General features: G+C 39.8%; 2 protein-coding genes across 6 annotated transcripts in view; one reads left to right on the top strand and one right to left on the bottom strand.

Moving 5' to 3' along the window:
- Nucleotides 1-968: 968 nt before the first annotated feature.
- SYT15 (synaptotagmin 15) lies at nt 969-12,493 on the bottom strand. 4 transcript variants are annotated; one of them, XM_051617244.1, is made up of 8 exons: nt 12,243-12,493; nt 9,044-9,242; nt 8,200-8,345; nt 7,367-7,662; nt 6,298-6,468; nt 5,654-5,774; nt 4,100-4,279; nt 969-2,862 (listed from the first exon to the last, which is right to left on the bottom strand). In XM_051617244.1, the coding sequence occupies exons 1-8, from the start codon at nt 12,319-12,321 to the stop codon at nt 2,726-2,728; spliced, it is 1,329 nt and encodes a 442-aa protein (XP_051473204.1). In that variant the 5' UTR covers nt 12,322-12,493; the 3' UTR covers nt 969-2,725. The 4 variants fall into 4 exon arrangements, with proteins under 4 accessions (XP_051473204.1, XP_051473205.1, XP_051473206.1 ...); XM_051617245.1 differs by having other exon boundaries at nt 8,200-8,342; XM_051617246.1 differs by having other exon boundaries at nt 12,404-12,493.
- The window catches only part of GPRIN2 (G protein regulated inducer of neurite outgrowth 2), a 35,889-nt gene continuing 14,918 nt past the window's right edge, over nt 6,462-27,432 (top strand). The window contains exons 1-2 of one of the 2 annotated variants that reach the window (XR_007889289.1): nt 6,462-6,568; nt 9,117-9,150. The gene's annotated coding sequence lies outside the window, so the exon portion shown is untranslated. Of the gene's footprint in view, nt 6,569-9,116; nt 25,159-27,432 lie in introns of those variants that run through there. The other variant, XM_051617243.1, reaches the window with a different exon arrangement.

Raw genomic sequence — 27,432 nt, 5'->3', positions numbered from 1 at the left:
TTGAACAGCTTTCATAAGCTGTTTCTTGGAAGTGGCTACTTACAAGGGAATAATCATGTTTCTTGATGCTAGTTTGGGTTCTGTTGTTGTATCTCACTTGAAACCAGTTTGGGACTGTTGGGTTTTTAATGATTGAGCTATTGATAAACCATGTGTTTTCTTGTGTGCCAAAAAAGGGGAAGGTAGTAATGTTTCTGAGCAGTTTGACAACAAGAGAGTCATAAGGATTATTGGGTAACTTAAAAGAAATGAATTCTCACCTGAAGTTTCACAAGGTCATTTTTTTCTGGGTTTAATTAATAGTGTACTGATCAATCTGGTGAGATTCTATTAATCAAACAAAGTCTTCTTGTTTAAGCTCTAGCAATCTTGTGATAAAATCATTCCCCAGTATTTTTATCTATCTGAAACAGTCTCTGACAGTTTTGTCAGCAAGTATACAAGTGCTGATTTTATGCCAGCAAAATCAATTTTCTGCTGTGCCAAGGTACCTGTGACAAGTGTAAGAAAGGTATGGCAATTTCTACGATCTTTTATCTATTTCTGTGTATTTCTTGGATCAAGGTTTTCTGTGCTATGAATTGTGGTAAAATTAGTATTTTAGAGGAAAAGCAGCACTCTTGGGCACTAAGAGGTCTTGTAACCATTCCTCCTCCTTCACCTCAATATAAGTCTCAACCACAAGTCCACACGAATGGTTTGTAAAAGGCAGTGGTTAAGAAAAATTACTCTTATGTGACAATAACACCATATTATAACTCCTTATTTAATATTGTTTCTTGCTTTACTTGTTCAGTAAGAGTCAAAGAGGACCTTTGTCATTTACTTCATGTGCATGGCCCTTAGCAAGTGAAGTACATTGGTAAGTGCATTTAAGTGTTTATTCATGATTGTAGCTGGAATTGAGCACACCAAACTGGAAGTATTGATACTTTAACGCATAAGAAGCACAAAGAAAAGAGACCACATTAGTACAATGCATTGTTTTATTATTTGGACTGTACTGTACATCAAATCAGGTGACTTCCCACTTTTTTATGCTAATAGACACCATATTCTACACACTTTTTTCTGCACAAGCTAGTGAACCTAACTGTCTCAAACATTCTTAAAGTTTCCTTGTAGGATCTTTAATGTTTATTGTTCTTAAACCGTAGAAAGACATAATGTATTTGGTAAAATTGCTTTATCATAGTGATACAATAGAATGTATGTATAGGTTGCCTTCCCAGATCTAACATATTGCCTCTTAGATTGGTTTTCAGTATTTTTGTAGGAGAAAAAATTGGAAACAGCTTTTAGGGGTTGAGGATACTGGCATTACGGGTTTAGCAGGGTTATAATAAGGGTTGAATATTTAGTAAAATTAAATGCAATTAGTTGAGGTTTATCTTATATCCCATGGTGCAGTTTGCAAGATGGACTGAGGGGACCATGTAATGTTTCAAATGGGGCATCAGGTGAAGTAGAGTTTATATTACAATTCCTCTCAGATATATTTTCATTTGCAGTATTTCCTTTAGTTAATAACAATATTATCAACATGGAAAATGTTCTTATCTCCCCAGAGATGCCTTTTTTTAAATATATGAAGTTAAAGTTGTATCCTGTTCAAAAGGAAGTATGCTTTGAGCTGCAGAGATTGATTGTCTTGGAACATAACTGTACAAAATGTTTTGCTGCAATAGTCTGTGTCTGGTTTATGACTGTATGGCATAAAAGGTATAGAGTTCAGGTCCCTGGTTGAACAATCAAGAAGAGAAGAATGTCCTATTTATTTTTATTAAAAATAATTACTCTGAATTATTTCACAGAACAGCAATTTACTTAAAAGACAGACTTATGTCCTGGGGGCATAAACTAATTGGATTTTCAATGTAAGAGTGATCATACTAGATCAGACCCAAAATTCTTGTCCAGAAGAGACATGCTTAGGAAGAAATATATAAGGACAGGGCATGTCCCCTATATTATTTTCTCAGAGTACTCCAGTACTCCTGCAAGCCTCCAATAATTTGAGACTTCAGGACTTCTTTTTATGCTTCTCCCTTAGCATCAACACGAAGTGTTGTACGTTTGGGTTAGCTGAAAACATCTAACTGAATTATTGCAAGAAATACACTGTGCTGAGGGATGTTAACAGGTGCTTCCGGGTTTTTGATCAATAACCACTCAGTGCCTTCCACCATTCATATTTGAAAGAGGTTTTAAAGTTCATGATGCTATTTTAAATAAATTGTAAATTTAGTAGTCAGTCAAAGTCATCTGGGCTTTGTGTGTTTTGGCATGTTTGCTGGGCTTCCACCCCTTTTGGTGAAGCTACTCGGTGGTGATGCAGTGCAGTGGACAGTTAGGCCTGGTATCATCATTGATGATTCTTAAGTCATTTTGGGTTCTATCCACATGATGGATGACCATTTGTGCCCAGCAGTCATTACAAAGAATTGGAATTTACTGGTCAAAACAACTAATACTGGGAGCTTGTGCTTGTCCTTCTGTTCTGCTTACTGTGCTGCATATTAATTAAATTGAAAATATGTTTTGAAGAGAGGAAAGATAGTTACAGCTTAGCAGGGACCAAGTCTTCTCTTTGTATTTGGACAAATAAAGAATTTGCTTTATTTTTGTCTACTTAGGAGTGGTCAAAGATTTTGTACCCTTCATAAGATTCTGAAAGATAGTGAGAGCTTTTCCATTTTATGGTTGTTTTTTTTATCAATGGTGTTTACATGCTGTGGCAGAGAGTGTGCCATCGTTTAACCAACTCCTTGGGCTTGCTGATCATTTCATTCCAGTGCTCTAGTTCTTTGCCACGGGTGTACATGAAAGGCCCAACTACTACACGTCCTAGCAGATGTGTTTCTATAAAAAAAAGAAAGCAGTTAGTGATTAATACCTGCAAGTGCTTCTCTGAAAGTCTTAAATAAGAATAATACCTTGTATTTCTCTAATCATGTTCTGAAAGTTATTTTTAAACCAAAATTTCATTGAGGAATTCACTCTAGATTTCAAGTTCTGTAGTTTCTGCATGCTAAAATTCGGCATTGAAAGGTACTACAGTGAATATTTAGTGACTTAAGGTCTACTCTATTGTCTGCACTCTAAACTAGAATCAGTTTAAGGCACACAAATGAGTATCTGTCCAGCCCCTCTGCCTCACTTGTACTGTGGAATTGTGCCCTAGTTTTGGGCATCAGCAACCTTAGAACATCTTATTACAAATCCTACTAGCTTGGAAAGGAACAGATTTAGTTACAGAGACAGTTGGGAGTCACAATATGTGAGTTACTATTGACCACACTCTGCCAATGAAGAGATTGTTTCTTTGTGCCTGACCTTTCCAGCTGTGGGTAGGGAAAGTAACTGGAACCTACCTGACAGCAACTTCAAAAAGATAATAAAGCATCTGGCTGTCTGCAAGTGAAATGATGGAAGACTCTGGTACTGATCCTAGTTCTAGTCAATCCTCAAAGCCTGTTGAGGGTAAGTATGTTCCATTATTGAGAAATTTGCACTAGAGAGATGATGTTTTTCTTGCGATCAGTGGAAATACTGAGTCTGCTTCTCTAAGCAGGACTCCTTAATGGATTATCTGACAATTACTAAGAGGTAACCTCGACCATTGGATTTTCTGCAAGGAAATTGGGATGTTTTGTAATCTTTCTTATTCCTCACTGCTTCAACTGCTGTGGTAATTAATTTCTGTTTGGCTTTCAGATTCGGTTAGGAACAGTGAATAGCTTCAAAAATTTGGAAGCTGGGGTTTACACACGAGTGTTCACAGAACATAATTGCATAAGTTTGTTTTCTTAGGATACCAGAATGAAATACAAGTACAGCACCTTGTACTGACAGGGACTAGCCTACAGTTATTTTATTCATGTCTTCCATTAAATTTATCTTTAGCCACTCAGAGAGAGACAAACTTACTGCAAATAAGTTGTTCTGCTTTTTAAAGAAACGGTCTGTGAAATACCCTAAACTTTTTATATGTTAAATTATTATTGCTGAAAATGAATTCGTTCCCTGTGTTTAAACATCTCTGCAATACGTAAGAGATTATGAGATCATATCTTATGAGGTAGATGATATAGCTTACTTTCTCCCTTGGTAGTCTGGAGCACAGATAGACTGAGACTCGCTGTATCAAGCTCTGTCTGATCTGCCTTGAAACTGAAGGTTTCATTATAAACTGGATTGGGAGATCCGAGAACAGCTGCTGTCTTTTTACTTTTGATGAATTTATTATGGTTCATTAGTGAGACTTTGATATACACACCTTGGAGAAAAAGAAATTCAAGAAGAAAATATATCAGAGGCAGCTGGGAGAAGGTGTAAGGAATTTCATACTTTCAGGAGTCAAAGTATTAATTATAAAACTAGATCATGAACAATTCATAAAACGTATCTGGCAGCATGGCAATGCGTAACATTAAGCAGGGAGTACACAGAGTACTCAGTGAGCAGTTTTGCAGTGCACTTTCCGGTGTAGAAGCTGTTAACGTGAACAGTCATGTTTTTACCCGGTATCCTTGATCTTGTATTCCTGTATCTTCCCTTCATTTGATGGAGACTTTTTTGAAGGCTTAGTCCTTTGATTAATTTCATGTTTTTGATCACACGATTGCTTAATCCGACATGGGAGGTGGTCCAGTCCTATTTTTTCTGGCCATCCTTATCTTATTTGTTTTCTAAAACAATACATTATGTAATATATTTATTTTTCAACAAGTGTACAAGGTATGATTCTGCTTGTTGGAAACCTCTATATTCTCATGGTTTTACGGTGCATTTCTTCATGTATGAGTTTTTTACCCTAAATTAAGCAAATTTACCTGTAACATTATGGATGTAGATTTACTCATTTAGAGGGCATCGTTTCTAAAACAGCCCACTAAAAGAAACCTCAAAAAATTAATAGCTGATGTGTGTTGATAGAGAGCTAAACCTCTTTTCTTTAACTACTGGGTGTATTTTCTATTGTTTAGTTTCAAAGTTGATCAAAAAAATCACTACAGATTCAAACACAAGTTTGATTCTTCCATCTGTTTTTGCTTTGAGCGTTTAGATTTTAAACAGCATTTTGTAGCAATATCTACACTCAATATCTCTGAGGCCAAGGACACGTGAGCATGATGTACCAGGAAAACCTTCCCTGCAGTAAGGGAGAAAAATTGTGACTCCATGCCATGGTCCTCTAAACAATTGTCAGGTTGTCCTAAAATGGGATTTTTTTTTCCCAGTGCAGTTCTCTGCAGGACGGCTGTTTAGCATAACAGTTGACCTGCAGCTGTCACCTCTGGGCTTTTACCTTGAGGTAACTCTTAATGTCAGTATCCACTGAAATACTGTCTTCTCTGGGTTGGTGTGCAGCAAAGAGAGCTCACTGTATTAAAGCAGGAGGAAAAAAGTACTACTGATGACATGAGACAAACCATTTATTATGAAGCAAAAAACATAGCAGAACTGAGCTGTCTAATTATCTAATTACCCCAGGAGCAAAGTATGGCTTGTTTCCACTAAAACTAAATCACCCAGAGTGTTTATTTGTTCTTTTCAAAGTCATCTGGGGCAAGCCTGAGTGAACAGCTGAGGAAGAAGCAAATTAAAACAGGAATTCTGGAGCTGATAGCAGAGAGGAAATTACACTTACTGACAGCATGGCTCTCCTCCTGGAGTTTTAATCCCCTTGCCCTTAGAACCACTACAGTGAGACGGCCCAGGTAGTCATTGTAGCTGAGGGAGAACTGGACATCGCCATACTCTGAAGGAGGCTTTGGAAGTGTAAGAGCACTTGTTAAATTGATCTGAAAGATTCTCTCTTCACTCAGACAAATGGAGGGGAAAAATGTTTTTCATACTAGTAGTTTCTGCCACAATGAGGTATGCGAGTGCATTGTAATGGCTTTATTTATGCTGTTGTAACATTTGATAGAACCAATTAATCACCCTTCCTGAACCTTTGAATTACTATCTCTTCCAGGTGATGCCTATTTCCTTGCTGTCGCAAACCACACTTGTCTATTCTGCTTTTTTCTGCTCTTACTCAAAACAGAAGCAAACAACAAGTGGTGTATGTAACTATCTCCTAACTTGTGTTTCTCAGCAATTGGATAATCCCTATACTGCAGCAATGGATGTGCAGATTGGTAGAATGGGAATTTTTATTCCAAATGTTTATCAAAAACTTCTGCATTTGATGTATTTGATACAGCATACTTCTACTTCAGCTGTTCTCCTCTAATACTTGTTAGGTGACAAAAGTTCTGCAATGCCAAGCAGCCTGGTATCACCTACCTCTAAGTTTTCTTTCTCCAGATCTCTCCATATGACTACTTTGTTGTCATCAGTTAATGTTTCATTTTTCAGTGGGAAGATAACTTGGCCTAGGAGATGATGCTTTTTCTGTTTATCAACATGATAAACTAAAAACTTCAGAGTCCTTTGGAGCAACATTCTGCTGGAAACCTGTACAGGAAAAGGAAGAATATATTAATAATTATAAAACATTTGACTCTTCTACTCTCATCATGACTTCAAAGGAAGAATTTTTCATAATGTGCTAAAAGTAGGTGGATATTTCCTTTAATTATTTGAGGTCCACATTCTTAATTTGCCTAAAGTTTTAGCTATGCAGAAGTCTAAAGATCCAAGCTAAAATAGAATTAGTTCATTTGAAACATGTGATGTTAGCTGGCAGTTTTTCAACTCATACAGATCAAGTGTTAGATGATGCATTCTAGTGGAAGGTGTCCCTGCCTGCCACAGGGGGGTTGGGAGCTAGATGATCTTTAAGGTCCCTTCCAACCCAAACCATTCTGTGATTCACTTCCACACACAAATGGTTATAAACATGAAAACATTAATTTTTCAGTTGTCTTGAAACACAAACTTTTTTGGTTTTAAAGCTTTTATCTTGTGACAACTGCTGAAAGCTTCTTGGCATAGGGAGCCGTGCTCTTAGCTTTACAGCACTATACAAATAGTGTTATCAGACATCTCATGAGTTCTACTTTCTAGCCTACTTCCACAGCAAAAAATCTGAAAGCTATGGAAGCATTAGTTCTGTATTGGTTGCTTCTGGACCTATAGAGCTGCTGGGGTGAACCTGTTAAGTTAGTTCAAACTGGAGTTTTCATCATTCCCAGGGCAAGTTCTGGAATCCACAGCTTTGGTGCAGACCTGAAGTCAAATCAGTTCTGGACCCCACAGACTTTAGAAGCCCTGGTAATAAATCCTGTTTCCAGTGGAAACAACATGTACCTTCGTAGAAGCTTGCAGGAAATGAATTTTTACAAAGCACATACTGTAGTTTGACAGGTCAGAATCTGCAGACAAAAATCTGCTTCATCAAAAGGAAAAGTACCTGAAAAACAAAGTTTTCATCAAACTGTGGGTTAAGTGTTTTGCGTTTTGTTTTGGACTGCAAGTAGCTTCTTTCATCAGGCAGCAAGTAGATTTTCACAAATGGACTACAGGAATCAGCAGGAGGCTGCAGCTTTCTGACTTTGATCAAAGAGACGAGGAGCCTTTCTGACTCTTGCTCATACTCTATGGAGAACCAGAGGCGGCCAATGTTGCCTTCAGGGAAATCCGTCTCACTTCTGTCTTCAGGAAACTTGTACAGCTCTGGGTTAATGGTTCCTACAACATAAGCTCCAGCTTCATGAAATAAAAAACAAGCACCCTCAGGTTAGTTTCATGACCGCAGCAGGCATTTTTATAACCTCTCCTGTATTAGGGGCAATCACATGAACCTCTTTATTAACAATACTTTATTAAAAATCTTGGTATGTTAATTCCTTTTCCCTCAAATTGGAAGCAGTAGTTTGGGGCTGTACCACTTCTTTCACTTATTCCTGTGACTGCACCTTCACAGTTTCAGGTATTTGTTGTTGCAGCCTGCAGTTGGTCAACCTGCTGTTTCTGGGGACAATAATCAGACACTTCATGAACTTACACTCATGTTGTGCCTTAACAAAACACAGGAGAGATGCTTTGCCTGCCATATGTGCAAGGTCCCATAGCAAATACATTCTGGCCCAATTCCTATATATACAAAAATTATATATACATACAACATTTAGGGCTTGTACTGTGTAATGCTGCTTGGTACACCCCTAACAAACATGCTTCCTAGTAGTAAAGTTACCTTTAAAAGATTACCCTTAGAAGAGTCATGGTTTTGCTATGCCATACCCAAAGAATGAAATGATGACCGTGGTCCGGACTGAGGAATCATGTAGGGATCCCTGTCATCCTGAATGTGCTCTTCGTTAGTCAGGTTAATCCAGTCTCGCCCCTGCAGTGTCGGTGGAATGATAAATGGAATGCTTCTGGATCTGCTAAAGACAACAACAGCTACTGATTCTTCTGTTTTAAATATGGAAACAAAGCTTGGTAGCATTAATAAGTTTACTGTTCTTAACTCACAATTTTGTAAAAATTCTATGGAGATGCATAGGTAGAAAAGATAAATATCCATTGCTTTACAATTAATTTTACTTGTATAATAACATCAGATTATCAGATTATTTGTGTGATAACATCACGGACATCAGATCTTAGTTCTTCAGGCAAATCCCTCACTTCTTCATTCTCCTTTAGAATCCATCTTTGAAAGGAAGGGAAGAATTAACTGCAGCTGCTTGTTTTACAGCCTCAAAGCTCTGCAGTAGCTAACTTTCTAAGAGTCTGCTTTCTGGACTGAAGTGATTTGTTTGTTTCTCAGATGCTTCATTATGAGACAACCAGGAATGACTCTGGAACACAGGCTGAATTTGTCTAGGTAACAAAGCTATCCATGCACCAATTACACTTGAATGCATTATCTCTTTTACATAAATCAGAAACAATAATGGCATTCATAGTTCAAGGAAGTATTATTTTCCTCAAGGAACAAAACAGAACATGACTGATGTTTTCATATAATTTAGAGGACTTGTATTTCTGTGCATGTATATATTTAGATCTTTTCCTCTTGCGATTTTACAAGTTGAAGTAAACTATGAGTAGTGTATGCTTTAAGAACAAAAATATATACCTTGTGATTTTTGGTTGAATTTCAGAAGTTGACTGATCCTGAAAAAGGCCATTTTTATTTGTTGTTTTGACAGGACTGATGAACTTCTTGTAAGAAAGGAAGCAGCAAAATTTCCTCCAAAGCAGGTATGCAGTTATTCCAATGAGAACAAAGAAAAGGATTCCTCCTAGTATACCTCCAGCAACAGCAACTGCTTGTTCTGTTCAGACATAGAAGCATATACAGCATTACAGGAGGATCAAAGTTATGTATGTTTTGGGCATAGACAGGAATATTAAAGCTGGAAAATTAATATACATTCCAAAATTACTTCCAAATGAAATATTTTTGTGCACATTTCTTTGGTTATAGCATGATGCGACACCTGAAGATGTATGATATCAGCAATGAGGGATGAGAAATCATTCAGATTTGCTGGCAATGACCAGTGTAAGAGGCTATGGACAGGAAGGAAAAAACCAAAACCCAACAGGTTGTTTGGGATCTTACTTCACATCCGCATAAGCATTTAGCATGGCAGAAGTGCTAGAGCTTTCATAATGGAAGAAAACTAAAACCTGGGAGCACCCAATACAAATGTACCGATATTTTGGTTTGTTCTTCCAACTATTCATCTATGTTGAATTGTGTCTAGATCCTGGCACAAGTAACAAAGCAAAACTGGGTTGTTTCCTTTCTAAGGATACATGTGTTTCCTGATCTGTGAAGTCAAACTTGAGTAACCATTAAACACTTTCCTGAATCCTGATTACTTCAGATAGAGCTACATCTTGTGTAATTTGGGTTTGGATTATTTTCACATGAATAAAACTTCGAAAACGTCTTTAATATGAAGAAGAGGAACTCTGTTGTGATAATGTCTCACTTAGACCACAGGCAGATGATTGCAAAAGGGCTCAGTTCATTCCTTTCTCATGTTTGCTGAATATGCTAAAGGCTGGAAAAGACCACTTCTGTACTGTACCTTATACCTAGCCTGTCTTGGCCTCCTGCAAAACTAGTATTGATGCATAGAGATGTGATTCTCAACTGAGAATTGAGCCTACCAGGATAGCCTCTGTCTGAAAACAAGCCCCAGCTGTAGAATTATCTTCCATTATGCAGCCATAGGAGCCAGCTCAGGATCAGCTGAGTACTGTGTACTACCAGTTCTACAGGTCTTCTCTGAAACTGAAGCAACTAAGTCACCTGGCAGTCTCTTAACTTGTTTTGCTTTTTCCTCTTTTCTGATTTTATGTAGAGATAACTGTGGTGATGTTTTATTCCTTTCTCCATTTTATCTGTCTGTGCTTGGTAGGTACCTTGCAGCTAGCTACCTCTATATGATGGAACAAGTAAATAAAGACAATGCAAGCTCAAAGTATTCAGTCACCACTAGCAGTAGTTTTGAATAAGAATTCAAAACTGTTTGTTTATTAAAGCTATAAGGAGTACAGGAGGTGTGTTGCAAATACATGTACAACTGGTCTTTTTCACTGTTGCCATGTTGCAATATGTGATATAAAATGTCCTTCAGCTACTTACATAAATACCTGGTGCTATAAAATTGGCCATAGTGCCTCAAAGGCTGTTACCTGATCCTATCTTATTTTCCTGCATTTGGCACAGTCATAGGGGCCAATTTATTTTTGCAGCTCCCCTCCAGGTGTGTTGCCTTAGCTCTTTGCAGGAACTGGCCAGCTGCTTCCCCATGAGTCTCATAATCATTCATGTCTCCCAGCATGCTCCATGGAGCAACCACTCTGCTCATGGCAGCAACAAGCACTTTGATGTCCTTGCAGGTGGTAGGTGGGCCAAATATGTGTCAGTATTTAGCCAGGCTATTAGTACAACAGTATTGGTACAAGACTTACTCTGAGAAACAGGAACCTGGTATGAGTTAATATTAATAGAGATAAGTCTGGTGGTGCTACACTGGTAACTTAATTTTCTTTCATAAGAATGCACAGTATGAGGAAATGTGTAACAAAAGCAGTCCTGAGCATGGAAATTGTGTGTTTGTTCCTCTTAGTTTTGTAGGGCATCTCAAGTATGTCTTCAGTCAGAATGCCATTTTCTTACAGCTTAGAAGTCCAGATGCAGAAAAAATGCTTTAGTTTAATGCCCCAATTAACATAATAGAAAATAATAGTTTGCTTCATAGAGGTATTTAGTACCAACATTACAAATGTTTATATGGCTGTGGCTTTACTGCCTGACATAGGTGTCCTAAGTGTTATCAAGCAAGCTCAATAGGACTGTGTTTAACTTGTCCTCTCCAAGTGTTGACTGCTACCAGCAGTAGCCCTGTGTTCTCCCATAACCAGTTTGTCACTGTCTACCGTTAAGGATAGTAAATTGAGGTGCACTGGAATGCAATACCTAATACAACAGCAGTGCACTGATTTTGGAGTGAGTTTCCAGTCTGATCACTGAGTTTAACGTACTGAAATTGTTGGATGATGTTAAGTATCTATGAGCCACCCACTGCTGCTGGCTCAAATTCTGCTTTTCTGTTTTTACACAGTGGTACATAGAAGGAAGTTTTACCCGTTTCAGTAAAGCTACCTATGATTTAATGAGGGTAGGAATTTGACTTACTTCTAGTCTATCTTATCTGATTAGATCAGCAACAGAACCAGTAGCTTAGGGCACAGTGTAGCACTAGTCACAAAATCAACCATTGAAATAAGTTGAATCCATTGTGTGCAGCGAGAAAATATGTATATTTTTAAATAACTACCTGTCATCATGAGAAATTGATATATTGTATTCTGCTGTGGTACAGGATCATGTCAACTGGAGATGAAAGAGACCTGTTGGACCACTTCATTTCCAAGTGGCCTGTGCTGGGGGACTGCCCACAGTTAATAGGTACCAGGTTTATCCTAGCACAGAGAAGTGTTGGTGGTCGTCATCTGTCTCCTTTGGGATCGGATCCCTGTTTTCTTAGTGTCTGATGATAAGGTTTTAATAAGCTGTTCTTAAATTTTGCAGTAAGCGTTTTGGAGTTACGACCAGCCTGTTCTCCATTGCCAAGCGTTAATCCCTGTACTCTGATTTACATTGACAGTACAAACATAGGTACAGTATAAACCAAACTATCTGGGAAGCTCTGCACTCGTGTCTGTCTGAGAGCCAAGCTCCTCAGGCACCACCCGGATGTGGAATAACCATGCGGGGTGCCCCCCAGCCCCGCCGGTTACAGCTGTTTCCTTACCCAGCTCCAGAGGGGCATGGCGGAGGGTTTGCAGCCCTTCAGCTTCGGAGGCAAGCTGGAGTCGATTTCTCCCCCACATGTCATGCGGGGAGGGGAGCAGGGCTCAGGCTGCGCGGCGGCAGCTGCAGGGAGGAGGGAGCCCCCGGCCCCGCCGCACTTACCGGGCATGGGTGCTCGGGCTCCTGCGGCGCCGGCCGCTCTCCCCGGGGCTGCGGGCGAGGAAGGGCCGGGGCCACCTGGGGCAGCCCCTCCCCGGCCGCACACGGGCAGTCAGAGCAGAGACGTTTCTGTTCCTCGGCAGGAAAAGGAAAGGGACGGGTTCGGAAGAAGTTCCAGCCTCGCCTGGGCTGCTTGTGCCGAGGCTGCCCGTGCTGCCAGCCCCGGGGTGCGGGGACAGCCCCCCGCTGTTCAGAGGCTCCTCAGCTGCAGTGGTAGGGGTAGGAGGCGTGGAAGTAGGCAGAGAAGTAGCTATTGTGCGAGAGAAACCTTCGGTCAGTACTAAAAGCACCTGCTCGACGTGAGCTGTGTGTGTTAAAAAATTGGAATTGTGCTCAAGAAAAGACTGATATTAGTAGGTTAATTCTGAAAATTCCTGTGGGCAGGAGTTTAGCATGCACTTGTTTCAAACTTTTAACAAACTGCATAGGTACAACGGAACGCAGAAAGTATACTTAGACAATTGCAGTTACACGTTTTCCTATTTCTATTTATAAACGTATTTTCCATGTGTGATAAATATCACCAAACAGATCTGAACAGGCAAAATTCCCTTTCCTTCTTGCCTGCTAATGCTTGCTTCTTTCTCGGCCAGTATGACAAGAATTTTTACTGTAAATTTAACAACTCTTTGTATTATATTTGTTTGTTCTGTTTACAACCATTGCATACACTTGCATAGTGATGTTTAACATAAAAGCCAAAGGAATGCATAGGAATTAAACCAGTAGGAATCTGAGCCATCAGCTGTTTCTGTGAAATCTTAGAATTCTTCCAATTGTATTTAAAATGTCTTGCTGTAGATGCAGTGTGGTTTAGCTTTTTCAATTAATTTTCCACTCCTCCATAGCTAAGAAAGAATTTAGGTCATTGTTACTCTCAAAAGAAAAGGCTCCACATACCTCCTTTTTGCACGTTTAACATAGCTAGCTAGCAAATAAATACTGAGAGAGAATTCTGGAATTATCCAAAGAGGTTGCTTGGCTAAGTTGGGATATTTTAACAAGCTTTTTCATTTCAAGTGTATAGTATTGCCTTAACAAATATGTATTCTGCACGCTAGCCTTGATCAGGATTGATTCACACTTTCTGCTTCTCACTTGATACTGTGAATATTTATTCAGTTGTGTTTCTCACCTTCTGGATTTGAAAAACAATTTTGTTTTCTCAGAGAAAGTTTATCTCTGGAACAGGTGAGAGCAAGCTGAGACACTGATGTTTTGTGGACCTAGATGCTGTACGATAAATATTTTATGGTTTTGGTGCATTTTTTGTAATTTATCCTGGTCTTATCACAGTAAAACCTTGTTTTTTAAAATTCCACATAAAATGTCCACTTTTAACTACAAAACTATATTTGCTATACTTCAGGATAATCCTGAAGACACCTTTGTTCAGAATACAGGGTAAAGGATGCTGCATTCTCCCCACTTTTTTATTATTTTTGTTTTATTAGTAACAAAAGGAGTCAAGCCTGCATATAGTAATATGTATTTCTTAAATATGTTATCTTGTGTACTTTATATTTCAGACTCTGGTGGCTCATTCTTCTCATGTTTTTGAAAATACACATTCTTATTAAATCACATAGCTCATCATCTGGGGAGATAACAAATACTGTAGTTTTTACTGTGTGTGTCTGACACCACTTTGCTTACAGGCAATTTCTTTGCAGGTAGTCTTGTTTTGAACACTGAAAGGATGCTGCTGTTTTTATGGCTGCTCAGGTAGAGGCTTTCTTCTTGCTTTGGCAAAGCTGAAACTGAGCCTGAAAAGGTGGATGTGGTCACTGGAAGAGATGTGTAGAAAAGGTCAGCCTGAAAATCTGCTATAATGTTGCTCTTAAACCCCCTGAAAAATTGAAAAAGGAGTTGGAAATAGATTATAGTGTTTTAAGGAATTTATTAAAAATGTCAGAATACTTAGGCTGTAGAACAGTCTGTCATAAAACAGTTTTTGAAAATGTGTTGATTTTAAAAAAGAGTTGTCACATTGATCACATTATACTAACTTAAGCAGCATGTTTTCATCATTTATCATATGGTATTCTTATAACTTCCACTAGAGTGGGTGAAATTGAAATGTATGTATTTTTTAAACTGGGTATCTTTGTAAAATACTTGCTTGGCACCTTTTATACTGTTTACAATGAAGTTAATTGCATGATTTTACTTCATGCTGTTTGTAGGAACACCCCATGACAGAGGATAGAGAAATACTTAAAGAATATATAACTGTAGAATCACAAGCTTTGGTAGACTCTCCTAATAATAAGTAAATCCAGCATAATTTAGTGGACAGCTTTCCTCTAAAGTCTAATCCTTACTGTAATTTATTAATAATCTTTGAGTTACAACAGATGCCTTTCATTGAAAGGCTTTTTTAAAAAAAAAAAATCCCATTTGGCAGCCTTAGAATGAACTTTAAAATCAGGCATTTTAAGGGAAGTGTATTCAAGTTCTTCTGCCTTTGTAACCACTGCCTATTATTTGTGAACTTTGACTTTTGCATTGGTGGTACCTTCAGCTAGAATGGTGTCTAAAGAGGTAGACTTTTTTTCCCAATTAAAATGTGACTAATTGTATTGAGGCTGATGACTCAGTCAGGAACATAATAGATTAGGGTCTGCAGGGAGCACTCATGGATGCCATAAATACAGCAAACAGATTACATTGAGAAGTATAATTGTGAATGGCAGAAATAATGAGTACTGAGAATTTTTGTAGTGCCTTTTGTTCCCAGGCTCCCAATTTCTGCACCAGCATTAATTTCTGGTAGTTAACTGGTAGTTAACCATCACAAAATGTTTTTGAAATAATAGCTTTTGTTATCCTTGTTTTATTGATTGTTTAATAACTGGAGTTCCTCCAGATTCACACTTGTGTAACCGAGATAAGAGTTTCTCCCACAGCCTTCTGTTGGCTTTGGACTCGTGTCTAGTTCTTAGCTTTAGCAGGCTGTGGATAATTCACTGTTTCAGAAGAGAAAATGTGGAAGAAAGATCTAGTCTGTCATGAAATATCCTTTGGATTCATTCTGGGAGACATTTGTTAGTTTTCTTTCAAAAGAAAAGATGGGAATGGGAGAGTAAATGCATCTAGAAGGGAATGAGTCTGCCAGAATAGTTTTCTCTTAGCTTTGCTGTGACAGTAGTTGCCTTTAAGCCCTGTGAGTGTCTCAGACTCCAGTCCAGAACAGGTCTCCCAGTAGAAGTACAGGTACGAAATGGGGGTAGAGACAGGGCCAGCATGGACAACAGGAAAAAATATCTTCCAAAGCTACCGCGTTTGGTGCTTCTTGAAGGACCTAGGGAGAAAGAGAGCAAAAGAATAAAAGGGAGGAGAGGATGATTGCCTTAACCTAGTTAAGGGGGTTGGATTCCTACTGCTGTGTTTCATCTTAGCCCAGTAAAACCCCTCACACTGCAGCTAATCTTGATATTCTTCAGGGAGAGGCAAGCAGAATGCTGTCTGGACCTTCCACCTATGCATACCTGTCCCGTCAGTTTCCTTCTGGCACAAAACTGGTCAGTGGAGCCTTGGGCACGTGAAAAACTGCTACAGCTTGCACAGAACATGCTATGCAAGACAGATTTTTTTCCAAGCTTTCATGCTTGTCTTTTGCTAGATATTTGAAGTCCCTAATTGGTGTGGGCAGGTGATATATTTGCTTTCTCTTTAGGGCCTTTTTACATATCTTTTCAGCAGTGTTATAGTGTACCTACTGGTATGAAAGTCTGTAGAAGTGCTGATAGGTTGAACTCAGATTTTTTGGTTTTAATGTATCTCTTTGTTTACATTTTCCTTTTGCTTCTAGTATGCTCTAACTGTTGGTGTTGTCTAATAATACAAGTTATGCAAGCTATAGCACCACCTCATGTCCAAAGTAGGGCTTTGGTGTGAATCAGATAGTGTGAGCCAATGAAAAGTTCTCCTAAAGGTGAATTTTTTCTTTTTCTTCTGTATGAAAGAGAATGCAGAAAATGTGAACTTTTATTCATCTCAGTTGACTTTTCTTTCCTATGTATTGCAGTAGGAATTTCAGAAATACTAAATCTGCTTTTACCAGAACGTGTTCTTGTGGTTGTGGGGTTTTTTTGTGTAAATTGCATTAAGAAGGTGAGCAGGTGTTGGTGTTTTAAGAAAAAACAGTGCAAGATGGAGCTTATCATAATTATTTTAAAAGAACAAGTTCACAGATGATGTGTGCAAGGTTTGTAGAGATTTTTGTAGAGAAAAGTACTTGCAAAGCTCTGGCTTATATGGCTTTAAAGCTTTTTGGGGGCAGTATCTGGCTTTTTGTTCTGGTTATGTACACCACCTAGCCTTGCTAATAGTAATCTGAAGTTGATAGCTTAGACAAGGCCTTGCAAGATTGCTTATGTGCACATGCGAAATGAACTGTCCACAAAGTGGTAGCAATGAACAATAAATGTTGCTCTAAGGCAAGACTAGTTTTATTTTAGGCTCCGTTTCCTGACTCTCATTTCGTCTCGAACAGAGAATGGATTTAGGCCAGACATACTGTAAATAGGGCACGAGTTCTCTAAGACAAATGGGGAGGGATTGCAGAGCAGGCAGATGGATGTGCAGACAGGAATGCATCTGGAGATTTGGTTGGAGTGCAGGAAAGAACGAAGTAATACATATGGAATAGCAGTTATACTATATGTAATATAGCCCTAATCAGTACAGCCGTATGGCCTGCACACTTTTAAAGGAGAGCAAAATGTGATGTTTGTTTTTGAGATCATGTGCAACTGGAATGACATGCTGAAACCCACAGATGTGTTTACTTTCACTATGGGCTGTTCCTGCAGGCACAGGCACAAGCACCTAGTGCTGCTCCCTGCAGAGCAACAGGGGTTTACAGGTCTCATCCCACACAGGCTGGCGGTAAAAAAAACAAACAACCAACAAACAAGGTGCCCCAGAGCCTAGGAGAAACTGCAGGGAGGTCTTGAAGGTCAAGGATGTAAGAAAAATTATTATTTTTTTAATAATCCTGAGTATCGGGGAAAACAAGGATAAACTCTTCATACGAGGGAGCATCGGGCACCATCTCCAGCACCCCCTGCCGGCGGTGCCCGCTGGGAAAAGGCACCGTGCTGCTCTGCTGCTGCTGCCACCAGCCTTGGGAGCACCTTGTCTGCTTATAGGGGGTGCATCTGGCATTGACAGTGCCCAGTGTGCATCAAAACCTCTCCTGAATATACCTAACACAAGGGGATTTGGCTCCAAATGCATTTAATTCCAAGTGATAGCGATTGGCTTTGTGCATGAATTCTCAATGCAAAGGGTTAGGCATTAAATCAGATATAACATAGATAAGTGTTGCATTGGCAACATTGCAGCAGCTGTGTGAGCTGTTCAGTTGGCAGCAAAAAACAAACCAAACCAATCTCCACAACCCCAAAGTACCAAAATCTTAAGTCTTTTCACAAAGCTAGGTTAGAGCCTAGCCAGAAAGAGTCAAAATAAGCTGATGGGGACAAGCTTCATGTAGTAATCACTAGAACTGTGACAGCTGCAGCAAGTGTGCTGCACGCTGTTCATGTTGTTAGCTTCTCACTTAAAAGATGTGAAAATGTTCTAGGAAGTGCAAGAAATACAAGAAGGATGAAAGTAAAATTTTCAAGCTAAGAAGAATCATTGTCATTTCCATAGATACTGTTGCTGTGCTTTACTCAGGTAATGTCTGAATGCTAGAATCAGTATTTTTTTCCCTAGGAGCAAGTAAACTGTTTCTGTCCCTTTCCCAGCCTGGGACTCAAATGTCTCGTTGTACATATTACATAACTTGGGTTCTATGTATGCAGAAGTATGCTGGGATTTAGGACTTTAGATGATGCCTTTTTATTTTTTCCCCTATCAATATAATTTTTACTCAAAGAGAATTAAGAAGATCTCTGCCAATATGTTTATTTGGCAACCAGGGGCTGAATGATGGGAGAGAATTAAAAAAAAAATGAGATTTTTCTTTAGATTCCTGAGACCTATGAGTCAGTGGGTCTGTGAGCAAAGGTTACATAAACTAATAGATTAGAACAAGATTTAGTTGCATAAACACTGTTGCTGCATTTCAATCTGTCACAGAGTCAACCCTGCAGATTATTGCAGGCAGAGCTAGCCTGGGGCTTATAGTCCATCTCACAGCCAGTACTGCCTCTGGCACTGGGTACTCTCGAAATAGCATTATTCTATTGCCTTGGAGCTGCTCTGAAATTGTGTGTGTGCTACTTTATAGGTCTTATTTGTGCAAGCCTTATTTAATATACAGTGTTGTTGCTGTCAGCTTCTGTCTAATTTGAAATGTCAGCCTGGTATATTGGTTGCATAATAATTTTGTCTCTATTTTATTTAACCAAGGGTCACACCTCTTATGAGGGTGGTCCAATATAGGCAGCCACAGGGGCTAGATCCAATTCTTCTTCAAATTGCCCCAACTTTCCTGAAGCCTCTGTCCTCTTTAGTCTTCCTGCTATCATCATCTGTCCCTAGCACATCCTGGACAAGTCTCTCAGCTCCCCTGAGAAAAGTTAGGGAGACCAGTATGGGAAGGTAACTGCTGCATGGGGCAGAGATGAGGATGGATATGCTGCCCAAGCATATTGTCCAGGGAAAGGGAAGCTGGATTAGGAGTGCCAAGTGGGCTGGAGTCAATCCACAGGCCATGGGGCCAACAAACATCCACATTATGATGACTGTAGGCTAAATTGTTTGGGAATATTCCTGGTCATATCAGAAAACAAAGCCTTTATTGGAGCTGCAGAGCAATGTTTTTTTTTAAGCTTGTCAGGGTCAGAAATTGTGTTCTCATGCTGCAGTACCCTCCTCTTCCTCTGTTTTCTTGGTGCTTTCCACAGCTTCTTACTGATACCATTTCCTGCTTTTACATCTGGGAATTGAGCTGTCAAAATTCAAATATTTATTTAGATGCTTTTCTCCCATTAAGTAGAGCTAACTGTCTCTTAAGCAGCTTTGTTCATAGCACTCAGCCCTGGGCATCAGCTAAGATCTAGAAGAGACTGCAATACTTCTGTCTCTTTTTGTTGTCCAAAGATCAAATAATTTTCTTGAATCACATAATTTGCAAAAGTAAACTAAAGAGGCCTGCTACGTACATTAATATGTATTTGAAAATAGTTCAGATACAAATTAGCAAGAATATCTTGGTGGACAAGTTACATAAGATAGAATTATTGGCTACTTTGTGAAGGGTAATTTTTTTTTCTGTTTTGTTTTTCTGGGAGCAGGCCCAGGGAGCCCTGGTGGCGCATATGTGGAGCTGGCTTGCCTCCTTTCCAGTTGAGAGTAGCATAACAGATGGAAGACTAGCAATGAAATGCAGAATGAAGCTAAGAATGTGATTAAATTCTCAAAAAGACCAAAGTCCTTATTGCATGAAAGGCAGCTTAAAGTTACCCCGAAACTTATAAGGGCACTTATTTAGTCCTTGTTACTGGATATTAAGCAACTGTACAGAACAGGGGACACATTCTGGTGGTTGTGCATGGGAGGAAATGAGGTCTGGGAAAAGGAGAAGTGAGAGCAGAGTGCCCATCTGACAGTCCCTTGATTTAAGATGAGATTTAAGGTTTCACATTATGGAATCTTTCATTTATAACAAAATATGCTTAAAAGAAGGATCTTGTTTGCATTTTCCATAATCAGCTGTTCTATTAATTTGATAAACAATCAAACAAAATAGTAGTGCTGTGTAGAGATTTGCTGTCTTTGAAATAGATGAGGTTGCTTGTATCAGCAGGCTGCCTTGCAAACTGCCAAGGCAAAATAAAGTCAAAGGAAGTAGTCTGCTGTGTTGAGAAAGCTGCTCTTAAATCCAAGTTGAAAAAGAAAAGAGATGACATGGCTTGAAACCACCAGTTTTCACACTCCTAAAAAGCCTGACAGCTTTCAAAAAGATTAATCTTGCAAAGAACAGGACCACATCTATGTTGCTCCTTGAAAAAAGTCATCCCAGTAGTGAGTGTTACAGCACTATTCCCAAGACAGATGAATGTAGATGACCTGGCAGATTTCATAATGACTTCATGAAATTAACAAATGAGAGAAGCCCACACAAATCATCTTCCTTTTAACATAAAAATAAAAATGCAGAAGGGAGGCTTATTCATAGACCATACTTGCCACAATGGGGCTGTCTAATGGCAGAAGCAGAAGTAATGATGCTGCTTGCTAGATATAAACACTCTGTATGTGTCTGACAGCTGTTCTTTTCTTAAAACAGATATACAGCCCTCCCCCAAACTGGCATAGCCTTAATTAGATACTAACAATTTGCTTTTTTTCTGTCTATCTGCAATATATAATAGTGGAGTCCTTAAAGAGTAAGGCGGTTACCACTTTTTAACAGCAGCTTTTTATAAGCTTATCATGTTCTTTGTAATGCAACTCAGGCAGCAAGTGTCTCTAGGAGAAGAATTTTGTTTCAGTTTTTGTAACAGAGAATGCTGATTAAATTAATAAACCACCCCTAGAGTGGACCCCAGTCTCCTGTCCCCGTATTGACTAATCACTAGAAAAGTTTACTGTGTTAATTCTCACTTTTTCCGTAATTCTCACAGGATCTTCAAGTCATTAATGCCAGGTGTTGCCTTATGCAGGGTAAAAGCATTCACACACACTAGCCCAGGCAGATTGTTCTACAGCAGTCAAGGCCAGTCCAAGTTGGTGTGATTTTACACACCCTCCCTGCATCCCCATGTATTCACGCTCTTCCTTTGCCTCAGTCCTAGGGCTTACCTAACCCTGCAGCATAAGGTTTTCCATGCAGAATCTGCTGAGTGCCAGGCACGGCAGGAGAAGGGGAAGGAATGCAGAAATAAGACTGGTTTACACTTTAAGCAAATTACAATAGAGGTAGGTCATGATTCTGAGGATTACTTGGACAGAGGTACCTAAACACTACTTTCTGGGTCTTGTTCTAGCGAGTCAGTACTGGGAAGTCTGAAAATTGGTGGAGAGCTCATTTTCTTAACTCCTGTACATGAGAAGGTGGTCTAGAGTTGCAGGTATTTTTAGTAAGTATTTACATATAAAAGGCATTGCTTTCTTAAATAGAATATTAACATGTGATCAGATGGATTCTATCTGTAAATTCTTTTAACAGCTGTTGCATGTTAATCTAAAATTTTAATTTTATGTTTTTGTGATATTACTTATCTCACAATTGCTTTCTTTGTAAAATTCTGTGTTGTAAATAATTGTGCTGCTTACATCAAATGGAAGGTGATGGTCAGTTTCACATTTTCCTAACAGTGTTAGATGCATTTCACTTGTCTCAAGTGTACACGAAAACGTTTGCTATGCTAGCTCCTACAGTGGATTTACTAGAATTATTTTAGGTATCTGAGCATAAACAAAACCTGAAAACCTGTCACTGCATACAGAATGCTAATTAGAGTAAGGGGCTGGCAGTATCTAGGGTGGAGATCTTCTGACTGGTTATATGTGCAGTAGAAGTTAAGTTTGGCTGTTGTGCATTAGTTATTATCTTGAAGGCTCTCTCAAACTGCACTCAAGCACTGTTACTCTTCAGAAATGCTCAGAAGTACTTTACAATGGAGGTATCCAAGATCTGATCCAAATTGACTGTGGCAGATGACACTGAAGCAAATGAGCAGTGTTACCCGCAAGACAGCATATTGTTCCTGGAGGGCTATGTTATTGTTGCAGTAGAGAATGTATTCCAGAAATGCATTAAGCTAAAATTGGCCTGGTTGCAGGTGCAGTTTCTCTGGCTTGAGTGGCTTTGAATCAACAGACAGCAAATATCAGCCTTCCAGGGTTTGCATACAGAGCTCCCCGACAGAGAAACACGAACAAATAGCAAGCAGCATTTTGTGAGTCAGCTCAGAAAGGCACTTCCAGCAGGGTGCTCTCTGGCTGGGGGCACTTGAACCTGCCCCTCCAAGAGCAGCTCTGCAGCAACAGAGCTTGGGTGTTTTCAAGGCAGATGGAAGAGTTCAGAAGCTGCAGGCTGCACAGGTCCACATCTTCTCACCTGGCATGAAGAAGTCGCTACAGATGACAGCAGTCCAGGCAGTGCAAGAAAAGGCTGTAGGGTTGTAAATGGGAAGGGGCAAGCAGAGGGCTTCAGTACAAGTTCTCAGGTCTCCTGTGAAGGAACCAAGAGATCAGGTTCAGGTTGGTTTTCCTACCCCATAGCTTCTTCTGAAGAGGGGTGGCTGGCTAAAGTGTTGTTAGTAAATTTTAGGCTAGACAAAGGGCTTTTGGGCTAGGACTGGGGTTTTCTCTGTGGAAACCCTGATTCCCTGGATGGAAGCTGACTGCTCTGCCCCATGGTGCCCTTCTTCAGCAGGCAAGCAGAGCTAACTGCCTTTCCTCACATGAGGTGACTCAAAGTCACGGGGCTGGTGGCTTGTTTGCTTCTGATAATTAAGTAAATCCGTAAGTAGTAATAGAAAGGATTAAAAATCCTGTAGCATTGTCTTCTCCCTGCAGCACCAATGTAGTCCTAAAGCACTGGTGGGAGAGTTGCCTAGGCCAGGAATGCTGATAAGAGTACTCCTGAAGAAGGGGTTCAAGGAACTTCTGTTTCCGGCCTTGCAGTAAGGATGCACAAGGTCAGCACAGACAGCTCACTTTAATGTCTACTCTGCTTCATTGCTATAATAAACATGGCAAGTAAAATAAAGCAGCTGGAAAGTTGCTGCTGACCTGTGCATGGCTGTTAACCCCTGAAATGTTTCCTGACCTGGAGCCCAAGGGAGTAATCACTCAGTGAGTGTGTGGGGCTGGGTGTCTTAGGAACAAAGCCTGGAAGCACATAAAAAATTATTGGTTTTGTAGACCATTTTGAAGACTCAGGGAACAATCTTGTTTTTCTAAAAGCATCAGGAGGGTGGTCTTGATCCCTCTCCCAGGTGAGCTAGGCATGATGGGAAGTTACTGGGTGAAGACTTAGGAACTAAGTGAAAATGTGCTGTGTTTTACAGGAAAGGTATTGACTCCTTCCTGAACAGAAAGAAGGAGGACTTGAAAAAATTATTTTCCTATGTTTTGGCATCCTTTTTTGCCCCATCAGAGATCCAACAGTCTGCTTTGTGTGGAGCTTGAAATGGAGGGGAATAGGCCACAAGGCTCACAGTGTGGAGGCAGGGAGTGGTACCTGGGAAAGGACCAAGTATAGCAGCTGATAAAGGAGAGGAAAAGAGATTCTTTGCAGAAATGGGCCACCATGGATTGGGGCAAGGCTCCCCTGGCCACATCTGTCCTTGACATTCCTCAATGCACTTTGCGCCACACCTGGAAGCTTGGAGTGACCTGGATGCCTCGGTCCTTGAGGCAGGGTTTCACTGCTGGGGGAGGATGGGAAAAGGGATGCTCAACAGCAGCACCCTTGGGACCCTGCCAGTGCCGTGGGTGAGCCCTTGTGTCAGGCTGAGTGTGCGGGCATGATGTTGCCTTCACACCTACAGGCAGTTGGAGCCAGGCTGGTCACAGCCTCCTGCCCATGGGGTGCAGTAGCATGGTGGTGCAGGTGGACATACCTAGGTGGGCAGCCACGAGCCCACAACTGCCTGTGCTGGGTGTGGGAGGGAGGGCATGTTTGGGAGTGTAGCTGTTAGGGTGTGGGGCTTGTGGGAGGGCAACCAAGGCCACAGCAGCAAGCACCCTGGTGTGTGTGCTGATACATACTTTTTTTAAGTCACTTTGGTTCAACTAAGATTTGTTTTAATAAGTGGAAACAGGTTCTGGAAAATTACTTGAAATAGAAAATTTGTTGTAGATTGTGTCCTGTTCATGACAAACTAGATAATTATGTGTAGCATACTGCCTTTTTCATTTCTCCTTACTCAGCTCAAGCAATCTCACTCTCTTCAATCCATGGGGATATCCTTGTTCCCAGTACACGCCTGTGCAACTGATGCATTACAGGTTTTTGTTTGTTTTTTTGTTTGTATTTCTGATCACTCTGGATCACCAGAAACAGTGGGTGTTTCCTCCTGATGATTTCACATTTACATGAGGACAGAAATTGAACACATCCAGGGTGGCTTGGCCCAGGTGCCAGTTCCTTTGTATACCTTCTATAATTTTCCTTTTCCTGGTGTCATTTCTATTCCTCCCCTTCTGCTCCTCCTCTCCCTGCTCTTTTTTGCCTTTCCTCCCCGTGCTTCCCTGGCGGCATTGCTGGCTCTGCACAGGCCCAGTTTCTCTAATCAGATGAAGCTGCAGGATTATCTCCCTCCCTCCCTCCTAGACTCCATTTTATTTCCTCTCCAGCCAAGGGGGAGGCAGGAAGGGGTGTCAGTCATATCTAGGCGGAGGAAGCCCCATCTCCCAGTCTCCTGCCTTTCATGCTCTCTAACAATCCCTCCTCCTTTCCCTTATCATATGCTCACCTTAGTGTCAACAGCATCAGGCGGATCAAGGAGCCCAGTTTCTAAAGGAAATCTGAACTCTTTTGGCACTCATTCTTCTCAAATTTCTGAGCGTCTATTTTAAATCCCCTCCAAGTAACTTTGACAGGGAAGCTGGATGTGCAATCTCTGAATAGGGGGAAGGTAAGGACCATGGGAGTCATGCGCTGCCTGTTCTCTCTCCTCCTTTGAGGACACCGAATCCTCTCCATTTTGCCAGCAGGTCTTTGAGAGTAACAAAGCAGATGAGAGGAAGGGAGAGGAGCTGCACAGAGACAGACCCAGGCTTCTGTAAGTGCTGTGTTGGCAGCAGGGGGTTGATAGCTGGACTGAAAAGCCCAGGAAATTGTAGTTGATTCTCTTTTACTAAAATGGTGGGAACTATGGCTCTGAGCTTTAATTGAATTTCATGTAGTTCTGCAGAAGGTGAGGCTTTTTGTGCTGGTGTCTTAAATGTGTATGTATTTGTCTTTCAGCAAGTGTTTCTAGAATATACTTGTCACTATTTCTTTGGGGAAGAAAAACCCCCATAATCCCATTCATCTTATTCCTTTGCACATCGGCAAGTTTACAAAGATGCTTTTTGATTCTTTTGTGTGTATGTTGGGTTTTTTAAACTAAAGAAAAAAAAAAGGAGTAAATGGTGTTGCTTTAAATTGTTACCTTTTAGTACTAGTCTGCCAGAGAATGGTTTCCCTTGTTTTTTCCATGTGTACCACGTGTTTTTTAAATTGCAAAGAAGCTAATATCCAACACTAGAGAAAAACTGAGGAATATTTCAGTGCCTTCTGTATATCAGCTTTGTTTTACACTCTTCTTTCCTAGATAAATGATCAATCACTATTTAGAATGATTACTAGAAATTTTCTCTTAAATCAAAACATGTATTTTCCAAAGTGAAATATTTGTTTTGACTTTTTTCTGTCTCTGGAGTAAATGTTTTGAATCAGAAACCATAGAAGAAAAGTGCTTTGTGCATATGTTGTAGTTTATAATCTCCTGCTATTAAAAGTAAAAATTTGTGTTGATGCACTTCTGAATTTTAGGGGAAGAGGTTTAAAAGAGATGAGAAGAGCAAGCAGTTATTTTTGTTTAGAGAATTCTAAGTATGAAAGGTGACTGGAAAGGTAGCCATTGAATAAATATATTTTGTAATATGATCCATATAAAGAACAAAATCTACCTCTTTTCTAGTGACTCAGGCTTCAAAGTAATAATCTGATACAAAAATATTGGTGGCTTTTTTGCAGTGGTTGTTGGCATGTTTAAGGTGAAGTATATGTCTGGACATTTGCAGGACCTAGACTGCAGTAAGATCCAATTTCAAAAACTGCATGGAGTCTTTGTGTAAAAGAATTAGGTTAGGTGAAGGTTTCATTTGTGAGGGTGGATTAGATGAGGGCTTCATGTTTTCATGTTGTGGTTCAGTTACATGGTGAATCACTCTTCTCTGGTTGTAGGGTTTTGTTGATTTTTACCATCCAGACATTTTATTTTGGCTGTGCTCTAGAGAGAGCTGCAGTTACGGTTTAGTTTGTCTGGTAACTATGATGGGCTGCATAAACAACAAAAGTAGTAAACTGCACATAGCTGTATGATGTCTGAGCTGGGTTATAATACCAAATGTGATAATTCCCCATTAGGTAACCCTACCAAATTCAACTTTTTTTCCTTCCACAGAAAACTATGCATATTCAAAATACACTTGAAATATAAGAACATATGAGGGAGGGTGGAACAGATAAGAATTGTTATTTATTATTATTATTATTATTATACTTTTGAAGTTTAATTTTCTGTTAAAGGCAATGGCAAAGGGTAAATTGGAGGTAGCTTTAAAACACTCTAGATGAGCAGAGGCATTTGCTGTACCAGTGAGAGAATGTTACACCTGTCTGCAGGCTCGTTAGTTCTGTGCAGAACAGCAGCAAAATCCTCTTCCTTCTTCATCAAGTCTTGTAGAAATCAGCGGCTGATTTCTCCATTCCTTTCCCGTACAGTTAATGTTTCAAAATGAAGATGTAGTGTGTTGGACTGGTCCCTTCTATTTGGACATACCAAGCAGCTATACGAATTGCCAGAGATTGCAACCTAGGAAAGTTGCTTTCAAAGGCTCAGGAACCTGAAAAAGTGCTGTTAATAGTATTTATTAATTTTCTGTGTTCTGTAAGTATTTTTAATGATGAATTAGAAAAAAATAAAACTTTGTTATCATATGCCACAGGTTTACTGTTGCAAGTGACCTCCAAGCCATTGAGCAATTCTCTTCCTTCCTAAAAGAAACAAAAGTTGGTGGTTTTGGTGGATGTATGTGATACTTTGTTGCTTGTTGTCCAAAACCCATTCTGGCTCAGGAACAACAGTATGGCATGAATCATACAGGCTGTAAATTATCTTAGGCATTACTTTCCTTGTCAACCTTGCACTCTTAATTATTATTTTGTCTTTTCCTGTGATGGTGAGCAACACCATAGGGTTTGTGGGCACTGGCCTTTTGGTTAATTCTTGCAGTTTGATTATACAGTACTAAGAGTTTTTTAAGTGGTGTAAACTGTAATGCTCTGT

The sequence above is a fragment of the Apus apus genome, chromosome 4 (genome assembly GCF_020740795.1).
Source record: "Apus apus isolate bApuApu2 chromosome 4, bApuApu2.pri.cur, whole genome shotgun sequence".
Lineage (NCBI taxonomy): Eukaryota > Metazoa > Chordata > Aves > Apodiformes > Apodidae > Apus > Apus apus.
Note: the sequence above shows the minus strand (reverse complement) of the source record. Positions and strands in the feature narration are given on the sequence as shown.

Coding starts and splice junctions, on each gene's coding strand:
- SYT15 (XM_051617244.1), bottom strand. CDS start 12,321: ATGTGGGGGAGAAATCGACTCCAGCTTGCCTCCGAAGCTGAAGGGCTG. Junction 8,346..9,043: donor ATTCAACCAAAAATCACAAG/GTATATATTTTT, acceptor TGTTGTCTTTAG/CAGATCCAGAAGCATTCCAT. Junction 7,663..8,199: donor GTCATCATTTCATTCTTTGG/GTATGGCATAGC, acceptor TATTTCATGAAG/CTGGAGCTTATGTTGTAGGA.